The 13,534-nt window shown below is 49.4% G+C and overlaps 6 protein-coding genes across 6 annotated transcripts in view; 3 read left to right on the top strand and 3 right to left on the bottom strand.

Moving 5' to 3' along the window:
* Nucleotides 1-978, top strand: part of TRV_07528 (uncharacterized protein) — a gene marked incomplete at both ends in the record, with an annotated part of 1,075 nt that extends 97 nt beyond the window's left edge. Inside the window, 2 exons of the mRNA XM_003018417.1 lie at nt 79-214; nt 302-978. Coding sequence (XP_003018463.1) covers nt 79-214; nt 302-978 — 813 coding nt within the window. The remainder of the gene's footprint in view (nt 1-78; nt 215-301) is intronic.
* Nucleotides 979-1,618: 640 nt separating this feature from the next.
* Nucleotides 1,619-2,270, bottom strand: TRV_07527 (uncharacterized protein; the record flags this gene model as incomplete). The annotated part of the gene is made up of 2 exons (XM_003018416.1): nt 1,619-1,849; nt 1,926-2,270. 2 exons carry the CDS (start codon nt 2,268-2,270, stop codon nt 1,619-1,621), a joined length of 576 nt encoding a protein of 191 aa, XP_003018462.1.
* Nucleotides 2,271-5,607: 3,337 nt separating this feature from the next.
* TRV_07526 (uncharacterized protein) lies at nt 5,608-6,641 on the bottom strand (the record flags this gene model as incomplete). The annotated part of the gene is made up of 3 exons (XM_003018415.1): nt 5,608-5,793; nt 5,875-6,443; nt 6,464-6,641. The coding sequence occupies 3 exons, from the start codon at nt 6,639-6,641 to the stop codon at nt 5,608-5,610; spliced, it is 933 nt and encodes a 310-aa protein (XP_003018461.1).
* A 342-nt stretch (nt 6,642-6,983) lies between these two features.
* TRV_07525 (uncharacterized protein) lies at nt 6,984-7,473 on the top strand (the record flags this gene model as incomplete). The annotated part of the gene is made up of 2 exons (XM_003018414.1): nt 6,984-7,040; nt 7,093-7,473. 2 exons carry the CDS (start codon nt 6,984-6,986, stop codon nt 7,471-7,473), a joined length of 438 nt encoding a protein of 145 aa, XP_003018460.1.
* A 236-nt stretch (nt 7,474-7,709) lies between these two features.
* On the top strand, nt 7,710-9,959 carry TRV_07524 (conserved serine-rich protein; the record flags this gene model as incomplete). The annotated part of the gene is made up of 1 exon (XM_003018413.1): nt 7,710-9,959. One exon carries the CDS (start codon nt 7,710-7,712, stop codon nt 9,957-9,959), a length of 2,250 nt encoding a protein of 749 aa, XP_003018459.1.
* A 1,003-nt stretch (nt 9,960-10,962) lies between these two features.
* On the bottom strand, nt 10,963-12,928 carry TRV_07523 (bZIP transcription factor, putative; the record flags this gene model as incomplete). The annotated part of the gene is made up of 2 exons (XM_003018412.1): nt 10,963-12,426; nt 12,488-12,928. Coding segments are annotated over 2 exons (1,905 nt in total), but the record flags the coding sequence as incomplete, so codon positions are not given.
* Nucleotides 12,929-13,534: the final 606 nt, after the last annotated feature.

Below are 13,534 nucleotides of genomic sequence, written 5' to 3'. Positions count from 1 at the left end.
CGCTAAGATTGAATATAAAACTCCTTCACCATCACATATAACTGGAGACTAACAGAACACCCTCGTTCGCTTGAATAGGAGATTACTCTTCCAGAACGGAAACATCGAAAATCAGTTGCCTTCAGTGAGGGTGCAACCGTCATGGATGCAAACGGTACCATTTCCGAGGCCAATCATGCTGAGGACAAAACCACTGCTGAGAAGCACACCGCTGGTACATTTGCGCCCCGTTGCATTCTGATAGGCGTTTTATCTCCCATTTTCCCACCCATGAGCTAACCGATTTACTTATGGAATGTAGTGTCGCCTGACCAGGAAGCTAACGAGATGACCGATATGTTCAAGGGCTTAACGAAGAAGAAGTCAAAAAAGTCCAAGGATACAGAGGCCACAGCGGACGGCGAAGATGGCGGTGCGGCGGATGCTGAATTCGATCCTTCTACCATAAAGAAGAAAAAAAAGAAGTCATCAAAGAAAACCACCGAGGGTGACTTCGAGGCCAAGCTCGCTCAGGCTGGCCTAGCAGAGGAGGCTGCATCGGAAGAGACACAGTCACCAGAACAGATTATCGAGGCTCTTGAGAGCGGAACTGGAATTTGGGCGCACGATGCTACCCAACCTATCAATTATTCGCTACTAGTGACTCGTTTCTTCAATCTTATCCATAGCCATCACCCTGACCTTCTCGCTAGCGGCTCGAAATCGTACAAGATCCCGCCACCACAATGTCTGCGTGAAGGAAACCGACGAACCATTTTTGCCAACATTCCCGACATCTGCAAGAGGATGAAGCGATCTGACGATCACGTCATGCAGTTTTTGTTTGCAGAATTGGGTACAAGCGGTAGTGTTGACGGCAGTAGACGCTTGGTGATAAAGGGTCGGTTTCAACAGAAACAAATTGAGAACGTGCTCAGAAGATATATTGGTACGCAGTGGTTTTTGAAACTCATTGACTGGTCTCTGAAACGTCACTAATCTTATTGTCGGTTTAGTTGAATATGTTACCTGCAAGACATGTAGGAGCCCGGACACGGAACTGAGCAAGGGAGAAAACCGCCTTTACTTCGTCACCTGCAACTCATGTGGAAGTCGACGAAGTGTTACTGCGATTAAAACTGGTTTCCGTGGACAGGTTGGAAAACGCAAAAAGCAATAAGGAAGCATTTACCATTCTCCGTCTACTGGTGGACTATGTTTGGCATATCTAACGAGTGACTCGACAATCCCACCCGTCCAGTTGCTTATTTCCTCAGACAACCATCTGGTAGCCAGGTTTTTATTTTTATTTTTATTTTTTTTGTCAGTTCTCCATGTGTTCATCTCTGCTTCGTATGGAGTCGCTCGGTTTCAAATTGCAACTGTGAACAGAATATTCTACTGGTTCTTTCTGGCTGACGGGCTTCCTGGGACAGCGGATGGACCCGTAGATGGACGAATGTGAAAGGACACTCTTCATTTTAAATAGCGTAATTTAGAAGGATGAGCCATTCTCTTACGGCTAATTATAGGCCATTTTTCGCAGTGTGAAACCATTATACTTGAATCATGAAAAGCTAGCTCACCCCCGTCCAACTCACTGCCCCGAGCAACAGTCGGCTATTTGACGACCGCTTGTTCAGGCACCGCCACCACCAGCAGCACCGTTCGCAACCATCCAAGAAGCAAAAGCAGAGGGATTTCTCGTTTGTAGGTAGATCGTTCCAGGGCCGGTGAATTTGCAAACGAGACCTTCTCCAGAGCTGAGATTGGACAATACCCCACCAGAAGCGACGCGTTCCATAACATACTTGCAGTTCCACGATACAAGATGGCCGTTGTCAACAATGTACTTTTCGCCATCGACCAGCTACAAGTTTGATTTATATTGTCAGCCCCTGAGGCCCTTTTGCTGAAGCGGAAGGGAAAAAAGAGGAAAAACGTACATCTTTTCTTATGATCGCGCCGAAACTCTGGACAAAGAGTATTCCGGTTCCGCTTATCTTATAGACAAACAGGCCCTCTCCGGAGAAGAACGCTTTGCTGAGGCCCTGATTTTTATAGTCCTTGACTACCCCTTGAGTGCATGCAAGGAATGCGTCTTTACCGACCGACCATTGTTCTTGTCCGTTAAGCCTCAGAATAGAGATATCACCCAGCATTGAGGGCGCCAGTAGTAGTTCACCAGGTCCAGTGAACGTTGACGAGGACATTTCACCGCCAGCCAGCATTTTTTTCATGGAGAATTTGATGGAGCCTTTCAGGGACACAGTAGGGGACATGGCAATCATGGCACCTGTGGAAGTTGAGAAGACTTAGGACCAAGGGTTTACTATAATTAAACGAAAACGGTGGCCTCTCGTACCTGGTTTTGCTGTCAATGGGCATCCCATTGCTAACTGGATAGTGAGAACCGAGTTCGTGTCGCGGTGACTGATGCGGTAGCTCCCGCCATTGAATGTACCAACGTCGTCTGCAGTGGTAGCTTGAGCTCCAACGAACTGCCCCGGGGGTGGGGCTCCAGGCACATTCTCGACCTTGACGGGAGGAGGAGGAGATTGAACCGGTGGAGTGTGGGCTACCGGAGGAGGGGATCCAGCGTTAGGGGGTGGGGGGAAATGGGCGCCGCCGCCTTGAGGCGGAGGAGGGTAGCTATACGGCACTTGTTGCTGCGGCTGCGGCTGCTGCTGCTAGGGAGGAGGCAGCGGTTGTTGATATCCTCCAGGCCCCGGAGGAGGAGGGTAAAAGCCTCCTTGCGCAGGAGGATGCTGTCCCTGGAATGCCATTTCTTGTCCGGGTTGCGATGGGATATCTGACCAGATCTGCTGTCGGGGCCCAGTCGGCTAGTTACGTTTTGGGATAGGGTAAGGATAAGTAACGCCAGAGAGGGAGAAGACAGCGGATCGAGGTGCCCAACTACCTTTATATGCTCCCAGGAGCACGCAAGTACATACGAGAGCGTTAGCGCCAGAGCGGGTTGTCTTCTGGACTAGCAAGGGGCTGAAGTGCTTGAGCTTTTGGCTACCCGAACAAAGCAACGAGCAAATCATACATCGACATTTCAGACGATCTATCAAGGGGATGCTCGCTGCAAGCTCTTACCTCTGGCCCCCTATACCTGGCTGGCCCTCACCATCCAGGGATTCATGCGCAAAACGGGCCAGCCAATTCTCTTATCTGCCTGGATAAAGCCGTTCGTCAACCAGCTATTGCGTTAACCAGCTGCTCATGGCCACTACCGAGCCACGCTGAGCCACGGACGAGGGGTTGGATGCGCCAGCTGAAGGACCGACCCTTTGAATACGATGACACGAAGGACAGGAGGGCTCAGCTTACGAACGGGCGCACTCCTTGACTACTTAACTAGTTAGTTATAACTAATAATAATAATAACAATGATAATAATAATGGTTGTCCGACTCAAAAGGACGTGGGCTCTGTCGTCCATAGCTCAGCAGCCATGGGTCGCCGGCAAGGGGAAAACAAAGGAAGAGGCCCAGCGAGGTAGTACCTGGAAGGCAGTGCAAAGTGGCCAAAGGCACAGGAACAAAGCAGGATGGAGATTTTGGCTCGGCAACTGACTGGTCTTCCGTTCGGTTAACCAACCAACCAACTGGGGAGTCAACCAGATAACTAACTAGTTTATTTGGCTCGGGTTGCTTAACTGAGCCTCAACGCCGGCCTTGGTGAACGGGCTTGCCGACGAGCAGGGAGGATATATATATATATATCTGAATAGGTGAACTAATGTACGGTGTAGTATTTAACTAACTACTTACCCAGACAAGGGGCCGGGAGTCATCGAAATGGAAAGAAAAAGGACCTCTGGTAGGCTGCCTCGTCGACTCGCGGCGAGCTATCACTCATCAGCTAATCGGCCGAGGGGCGAATCAGGCGAATCTTGGCCGATAACAGCCAACTAGTTAGCCAGCTGGGTGGTTTGTTAGTTACTTTGGTTATTATATTTGAATTTTTTTTTTTTTTTCAAATTTCTTTTTACGTGCATATAAAAACGCTGTAAAAAGTCCCGCTGCTGCTGCCCATGCCCGCCCCTTTCCATCTTTCACCGTTGACGCCCGTGTATTTTCTCACGACAGATGCACCTGAGAATGGATGCTGGGCGTCGCAGGTTTTTCAATTTCCGGGGGCTGCCAGCTGAGCTACGAGACGAAATTTTGTTTCTTGTCTTGTTCACAAAGGGGAGAAGCTCTTCCATTCTGTATCGCCGCGCAGGCAACATACACGAGCCTGTATATCCAGACGAACATGAGCCGATAGATATCCAATTGACTCGGACTGCTACCCATGATTCTTGTGCTTTGTCCATTCTTCGAACATGTCGGCAGCTTCGGGATGAGGCGGAGCGAGTCATGTACTCAAATGTCACCTTTGGCATCTTATTCAGACACTCAATCACGACGTTTCTGGATAGACTATCCACGAGACAGCGCAGATTGGTTCGTCGTATACAAGTTGAACTGCACTCCCCCAGCACTTACCTCTGGCAGGTCGCTCCCTGCGAGTGGAGGAATGTAATGGATCTGGTCTTCCGCGACTGCAGCTCGCTCCGGATGCTTCACTTCAAGCTCCCGAATCATCCTGTTGAGAGGGCAAGACTGCTACAAGTCTTCACAATTGGCAGATACCAGACAACTAATGTTCCCCTGAGGCTCCCCGGTGGGATCGTGTTCACTTTGGATGACGGCAAGCCGTTGCCGAAGGATGACGAGCTTGCCAGAGCGATTGCTGGCCAGTTAGGGCTCGCATCCGATAGCAGCCAGGGATCTGCAGAACGGCCAGGGCAGTTCCCGTTCCTGCGTCTCCCCGTACAGGTGCAACGGCGCATATTGCGATATGCTCTCATCCCCCCATTCCAGGTCATACATCCGTGTCTCTCACCGATAACCGATGGCACGTCCCTAAATATTCTCCCACTTCTTCTAACATGCAAAGAAATCTACCGGAAAACGGAGGCGATCCTTTATCAAGAAGCCGTTTTTACGTCGTGTTCCCCGCGGTACGAGAAGGCCATGCGGAGATTTTTATATAATCGGACAGATCGCCAGCTCCAGCTCATGCGGCAGTTTTTTTGCCATAGCATGGATCGCTGGCTTGATAGACGCATTGATAAGTTTATCCGGGCGCGCAGCCCAGACATTGAAGATCTTCGGCGTAGGATAGAAAATGGTGAATTCCAACACCCGTGTCTTATATGACCTGTGAATGAATGGCTGGATGGATGGATGGATGAATGGACGAATGGATGAATGGATGAATGGCTGCATGAGAAACATATATAGCGTGGCGGGAACAATGGACCTTACCTTACGATGGGCGTGATTGTTTTTGATGTGGAATACTAGTTAGTTATATATTTGCCGGAGATGCTGGGCTTTTGAGTAGCGACGAGGACGAGGCTCACCACGGCACTTAATGCCCAGACCTGCAGACGCCGACGTTATGAGTGCTCCGTCCAAGGGCCAAAACGCCTCTCTGATTCTCAGCAGTCGTTCCGGCATTCCTAGATAACTCGTAACTTGCTCGAGCGCTTCCAAGACTCGCAGAAGTGCCAGACAGACAGACATCATGCAGCCGTGGCTATCTATGGCTGCGTAGTTAACTGGCTGGTTAGTTATTCTGTGGCGCCACTCTTCTTGCTCCCACCGTCCCCTGGCAGCGGCTGGCGCTTATAACGGAGTGACGTTTATTCCAAACCAGGTCTTCGTCATCGTCGTCGTCGTCGTCGTCGTCGTTGTCGTTGTCGTCGTCGTTGTCGTTGTCGTTGTTGACTGCCCAGATCATGATATATGATAACTAAACGGTTGTTTCGAACAGCGCATGACTAATTAGTTAATCAACCCGCCGCGCCAGGAGTTAGTAACTAAGTTAACTAACTACCTCGGTGGCAAAACAACAACAACACAACAAACCGCGAGAATCGCTTCGTTTCTTTTTCTGTTCCTTTTTTCCATACGCAAAACGACGAGCCGTCAGCATCATAAATAATCCAGCGATCCAAGCCGCCTCTTCAGCTCGATGGAGATCCCCAGAGAGCGAGGGAGAGACGCTCTTTTCAGCCGTCGTTGTCTCAGATCGTGGGCTTGTCCTTCTGTCGCCAGCGTGGTTCACTCTTGGCCCTTCTCCTCCCTCTGCTCCGGAGTAACTGGTTGGCCAGTCAAGAGTGCCTTGCCTGGCTGCCATTGACTTTGGCGCCGCGCCCGCTGCGAAGCTGCCCGCAAGTCTCTCGGCCTGTAGCGGCAGGCTGGAGCTTTGGACCACCACGGAGTATCGAGAGAAGAGAGCTGGCTGACTCTTGAGTGCTCCATATGGGATACAAAGTGCTGCTCCTGCTGTCGACAAGATATTCTTGCTCAAAAGGGGGCCGTTGCCCTCGCACTGATTGATATTCCCGAATTCTGGGACTGCCTGCCGAGCCCGGTATGAATATATATCTATGGATCCATCTATATATATACACACTAACGGCGAAGATAGAAGCTGCTGCAATATCCTACATGCTCCACAGGATCTAGGCCCTCATATGCTTGCCTAGACATATGCTGGCCTAGATGCATCTGCAAGAGCCTCCTGTCCATCTCCCCCTTGCCCCCTTGCCACTCATATCTGGAAGAGCGTGGCCTTGAATCTTGGAGCTGTAACATCCCCTAGTCCGCCTTTGTCAATCTCTACTAGCGCATGCCCCCTCCCTCACTGCAGCATCAACATACAAAAGTCCTTGCTTAGTCTCTCGTTTTCATCTATTCCCATGCTATGGTGTATTGTCATTTGATGCAGTGAATCCGTTCTTGTATCCTTTGACAGCGTCCATTGCCACCCCTTTACCATCCCCCCTCTCCCTTCTCTCTTCTGCCTCTATCTCGATAATATACTTAAGTACCTGACTTATCTCGAGGAACACGTGTCGGTGACTGGGCAAAGGCACTCATATCAAACAGAACTTCGCACCTGTTTAACCGATACACCTGCCACTGTGACACGCAGCAATGGCTCCCCAGGAAGAACTTGATGGCCCAGATTCCATATCCGAGGGCGATTTGGAAGTAAGTGAGACTCGAGACTCCCCTCTCTAGAATTGTTACCATATTCTAATAGTCACCTGCGAAGTTTTATCGAGATGCACTAGAATTCCCCTATGAACTCGATGATTCTATCCAACGGCCTTTATCCTCTCGTTCCGTCGTCAGGACCCCAAGCTCTAAATACGGAGATAAAACTATCATCAAGACACTCGATGATGTAACACCACAACCTCGGGTCCTGGAAGAAGGAGTGAATGAAGTCAGCCACGATGTCAATAACACAAATACAAGCGGACCCAGCGAGTTGCCTAAAGAGGAAGATTTGGCCGACCAACGATCAATCAGCTCCCGGATTTGTGTATCTCCTTCGTGGTCTAGAGCTGCTGACAAAAAACGAAAAAAAAAGACCAAAAACGACAAGAACAGGATCAACGAGACTTGGAACGAAAACTAGAGCACGAGTCGAAGAAACAGCATAGTGGAACCTCTCGGAGAGAACCAAGGAAGCTGACCAAGCGGCCTCCACCAGCTACTTCTAGCAGGGCCTCCAGCGCCAATAGTCGTATGCAGCGCCCGTCAACTGCATCTTCTTTTAGGTCGTTCTGGTCAAACAGATCCTCTAGAGCCAGCTCAATTCAGGGATCTGACACTGAAGGCCGGAAGCGGCTTTCTTTTCTGGGCTCTTTGAAAATGGCGCAAAAAGGCGGAGGAGCTTGGCGTCCGCGGATGTGGTCGAAGAAATCCAAAGCCAAGGATGCTGTGCCACAGAGAGGCCATGTATCTGATTCTGAAGCACAGCTGGAACATGGTCCAAGGCATTCTTTACACACTGTCAAGAAACATGGGGACCTCCGTTCTATAGCCAGGTCACACTCCAATGAGGATGCTGATGACCAGAATTCAAGTCCGGCTGTTCAAGCCAAGAAGCCAGGCCACTCCCCTCAGGGTTTCCCTGAATGCCACGATGGCAAGACTGACGCTCGTGAACCAATATTACAAGGAAGACCGTTCCAACCTGGGAATGGCCAGCCGGCCCAGAAAGGTCAGGGCCAGGGCTCTCCATCATTCAAAGGAGTTGTTATCGGGCCCAGCAGTAAGAAGAAACGGTCGGCCCGTGCCCCTATCGCAAATAACATCGAATCACTAGGTCCAATCTCCCCGTCAAGGATACCGTTTTCTTCCTCATTCAAAAGCCCTGTGGCCGAGACCCGGACAGACGATATCGGCAGCGCTTCCATGGATCAATCGTTTTTTGTCAAGATTCCAAAAACCCCGACTCATGATTTCGACAGGTCTAGAGAAAATGTTGGCCAAACACCTAAGAAGGAAGAGCAGGTGCCGCTTCAACCGCGGTCTCCCAATATATCTAAGAAAATCAACCGCAATCCTGATTTTCGTGCCTCTCCAAAAGCTGATGCCAAGAAGCCTACGGAGTTGTTTGAGGTTTTAGACCTTCCTCGTGACAATGACCCAGTAGCGGAGTCGAATAACGAGCCTGATATCCATGATAAACCTACAACTGAGGAACAAGATCCCTCCTGCACTTCCGATACAGCCGTTATTGCCGATGGCATGCCCGCAACTAGTTCAGATTTCAATAATTACGACAACAAACCAAAGACGACCGTTAATTTCAGCCGAACAGCGCGGTTGCGGCCATCTCCGTTATCAGGGCCTCCTCTCTTCAGTCCAGAACCCAAGGGTTCAGCAACGAGCAACGGCGATACTGATCCAATTTGTGCTGGAATTGCAGTTCAGCCAATGGCCACTTTCCCAACCGGACAAGGACATCAACTCGTTGCAGAATCAATCCCTGCTGGAACCCGTCAACTTTCCCTTGACCGATTTCTGAGACCTGGTAGGGCAAAGAAGGCATCCATAAATGAGATAGATACCCCTCCTGCTAAGCAAGCAGTGCTTGATTTTAATGCAGAAACCACAAATGATACGAAAGGTCCAGGTAAAGGTCACTCAGAGGGTCAGACTTCTACAAATGTGGCATCCAAGTCTGATGGCAAGTCAAAAGTCATTGACAGCACACAAGGCGGCGCTCTCTCGCTTGGGAATGGCGAGCAGAAATTAGCTGTCTATGATGGTAATACGGCAAGGCCACACCGTAATTCGATTGATATCATCAATAAGTTACGTCCGTCACTGGGCAAGACCGAGGCGAAGCTAAAAAAAAAGCGACCAATTTCGGCTGAGGTCAACTCGATCTCCACCTCGGTTGAGAAACCGCCGTCTAGTCACGCCAGTAGTCCAGTTGCTCCAAATTCTCCTCTTCCGTCCCCTGAAAACACAAGTCCGGGCCATCCTTCTTCCCCTGCTAGCATATCAGCTCTTAGGAGTATGAAAGAAGAAGGAAATAGCTACTTTACTAAGCCAGTAGGCAAGCCATGGCTTGGGTCGGATCATATTTCAAGCTCTTCTAGCTTGCTTGGATTTTCCAGTGTGAGCCCCGGCTCATCCAGAGGCAGCCGCCCTACTAATTCAGGTCAGCGTATTGCGAAGATGTTTGTAATATGCTGCAAATGCAAGTTCTGGCATGATATGCCGTCAGATGCCTACGCTAAGCTTGCGTTCCCTACTGTTGCTGCATTGAAGAATAAATTGATAACAGGGCCTACCCAAAGCTCTAGGCATTCGGAGGAAGATGGAGGTGCAGGATGGCCAAGTATTTCGGAACCGTCCAGTCCACAGCCAAATAAGATGGACGATGAGACTAGGACCAGCGCCAATTTGATGGGCACTGGAAGTCACGGTAGCAGGCAAAGCACAAACACGATGAACAGTGGCAAAATATCCCCTCCATCTGCCTTCTCCCGCTTCTCATTCCTCAACCAGTCGGTCATTAAATGCTGTTGGTGTGAGCACAGAATGTCCCGAACATGCTGTGCAGGGTGGACCGCGCTTGTTCAGCTACGGGAGCGTCACCACTAAGTAGCTCCTGAGAAAAAATATTCTCCGAGCAAGAAAATTGCTTTTCCTTTACTCGTGATTCAATTACGATATATTTGATCAACTACATAACTGACGGAAGAAGAAAAGCTGAAAAGAGAGTATCAACTTTAACGACCCTGATGATAACTAACCCACCTCCTGATAACGCGTTACCCATCTCTATGGAGCTCCGTACTTTTTTTCTTTTATTTCGCTTTGATATCCACTTCATGACGAAATGATGATGGGCTGAATTGATTGTAATTTTTTAGAACTGCTTTGGATCTTATTATGTTTCAGTTGACACGGATTTATTACTATGCATTTTGATTTCGGGCTTTTCCGCTTGTATTGGTCAATACTATTTTGAGTCCTCTGCTGATAACCTGAATTAATAACGTGATAGAGAGCTGTCCCGAAACGGCCCCATTTCCTGTCTGTTTCTCTGGTTATTACCATAGTGAAATATATTTAAAATATACAGTCTGAAATCAAATAAGATCGATTCAGCCGTTGATTTCAATAAGTAGTTAAAACATCTCGACGCCTGAAAATAGTATAAGCTTCAATTTTATATAACCCCGCGACCATGGAGCAAAAACGAACCGTAGATAGAAGCTAACGGGAAAAAAAGACAAATGATGAAGAAGATATAAAATCTTGAGTCGTAAGGAATGAAAGGATGTGAGGTAATGTCACAAAGGAGGGATACTATCGAGCATTTATGGTCGTCTGATTCGGCTGAAGTGATTGATGATAGGAGCGGATTCAATCAAACCTGCGTAGTATTGTAGTAGCGCCGCAGGATAAGGGAGCTTTGAGAGTAACATCGCTGCAAGGGGGTATCAAGGTATTCAAGAATCATATTAAGACAGAGTTATCACGCATCAGGCATGCAAATAGATGCATTGATGGCTGCGTGAACGTCCTGCTTTCTAAAGCCGGGGGCTCTCCCGAGGCAAGTTGATCGACTTGCTAGTTCTAATTGTAGAAGCAAGGTAAGCTACGTGAACACACGGAATAGAGTGAAAATAAGATCAGGTGAAGAATGCAAATATCTATCCAACTCACGAGTGGTAAATTTCTCAACATCCAAAATCACAGTTCGTGGTCTGTGAGTTACAGTGCTGATATTTACAGTTTGGTCGATAGTGGGTGTTGGAGGTAGGAACTGAGAATCAAGCCCCAGTGATCGCATATTGGATGAGCTGCTACTGGGACTGAGATAATCGCCGCGGTGTTTCAAAGGCGGGTATGAGGCTTCGATGGAGGAAGTTGCATCTTGGGCATTTGGTTGTGAGCGAGGGAGATGGGTGGGTTTATTAGAAGCTAGGAGCTTGCGAGAATTCGCAACGAGGGAGACGGGAATTTCGATGAAGGTAGAAAGACTGCCCAGGTGGATGCCTTTTGTTTCCAGATACCCTTCCACATCATGGCAATCAAACCAAGTGCCTCCGAGTCCCATTTTCTCAATAAATTCTTGCACGGTACTGAACTTCTCACTCTCCCCCAGCTGAGAGAGGAGTGTTCCAAGGACACGGTCCAGGGATTGCATATTCGGGGGAAACATATTATTTCCAAGACCATCTCTTCGAGGATAATGCATTCCTGCGCCCCCAAGACAGAAGTGTGGTTTTTCTATGAACTCCAGTGGCTCGTTTGCAGTTCTTTGTAGTAAGGTGGTGAACGAGTTATGTAGATGGCTTCTCATAGTAAGGTAGAATGTGAGCCTGAATTTGTGGGTCAAGCGCTCCGGTCGTGTACCAGGGTTTGTTAGTAGAGCGTAGCCGTATTCGAGTGAGCGGCGGTGGAGGCGACGAGCAAAGCTGGACTCTTGATGGCTATACGTAATTGGTAGGTCGCGACTGAAAAGGTAACCACCACTAGAGCAAGGAGAAGGGATAGGGCAATTGGACAATCCAGGTCCTTCGAAAGCAGGAATGCTTACTGGAGGGATGTTGATAGAGGTTATGGCATCATTTGTCGTGGGGCCATAAAATTGGGTAGTATCGGTAGGGATAGTATTCATATACAAGAGGTTATTGTCGTCCTTCAATGGCAAGGGCTCGGCGTTGAAATACCCCAATTTGTCGGGAACATTCTGGCACGATTCATCACTGGCATAAGTGTCTGTGGGATTATTCAAGACAACACGGCCGGCATTTTCTGCAGCGGTCGTCGGCGCTGGTAATTCGTCCAAGTCACTCGTAGGACTCTTGCCACCCTCTGAGACCTCGGGAGTCAACGACATGACCCGCCTTGTCGTCCTTTCCAACTGTTGTGCCAGCCTTGGATATGCCGATAGAGCGCCACTTCTCACAGCTTCGTCATTGAAAGCTAGGAATGCTTCCCTCATCTCTTGCATGTTTGCTTCTAGCTCTGTGACACGCTGGGTTAGAGATGAGATTGCGGTTTCCTTTCGCATTCTGTATGCTCGTTGAGCAAGCCTTATTTGAGTCCGACGGCGCTGTTGAATGGCGTTAGCAGGTAGCCATCTAGTTTTGACGCAAAGATTTTATCTGACTTACTTCGGCAGCCGTTCTATCGGGACAGTCTACCCTTGGACGTCCACGCTTCTTGGTCTCGTTTGACATTGACGCGGCGCCAGTCTCCCTCCCACCTTTCTTGTGTATATTTACCCTTGTTGACACACTTTTCTGCTTCTGCCGACCAGTGCCAGTGGAATTTTCCTTGTCTTTGCTGTCCCCGACAAGCAGTTTTCTCCCTGGCTCGTCGTAATTTGGGTACATCATCAAACCGCCCATCAACAAGGGATTATCCTCGGCTGAAAGTCCAGTAGTAGGAAACGGCGCATGCGGTACATCTTGGAACGACATTGTAGAGAGAATGTCAAAGCTGCGGTTTGAAGATGAAACAGAAAACATGGCCATTGCGATTGTGTCTGGGGCGTGCCCACTATCAGGGCTGAACAAAGCAACCAGGGTATATAAAGTATCCAGCTCCTTCGCCTGAAATAGGGCTCGACGGTTCACCCAGGCCAGAAACTTTAGGGCGCAAGGTGAAGAAAAAGAAACTGAAGGGGAAAAAAAGAGAGATAATCCTTTCTCCGATCAGGCCTCGTTGGAGGTTGGAGTTGAAGCGTTGCTGGTGGTGTGGAGAGGCTGAAGCATGAGGGCTCAGCTGGAGCAAGATAGGAGGACCGATCGGTGCGGAAGGGGATCGAGAAACTCTCAGCAACCAACTAACTAGTTAGCTAACTAGCTGACTGACTGGCTGGCTGGCTCCTCCAAGCGTCTCGCGCAGATATAATGGACAAAATAAATGCTGCCGGCACCGGGCGCTGACCAGGGATGGCACGTACGGGTCAAGCTGTTGAGTGATGGTGACTTGCATCTGTCGTGAGGGAGGAGGCAGATAGATGGCGGGTCTGCGGCCTCCCTTTGAGGGCGAGCAGAGCTGAATACGAAGAGCCCAGCGGCTGCACCCTCTGCAGACACGCTGGCTGCTCGCTGGCCTGGCTGCTCGCTGACTAGCCAGGGGCCCCTCCACGTCGTTTCCGTCTCGCAGGGACTGGGGGGCCGCAAAACCGGTTGGCTCTCTGGAGGTCTGTCGCT

This window comes from Trichophyton verrucosum (genome assembly GCF_000151505.1).
Source record: "Trichophyton verrucosum HKI 0517 chromosome Unknown contig01017_1.f1.exp, whole genome shotgun sequence".
Lineage (NCBI taxonomy): Eukaryota > Fungi > Ascomycota > Eurotiomycetes > Onygenales > Arthrodermataceae > Trichophyton > Trichophyton verrucosum.
Note: the sequence above shows the minus strand (reverse complement) of the source record. Positions and strands in the feature narration are given on the sequence as shown.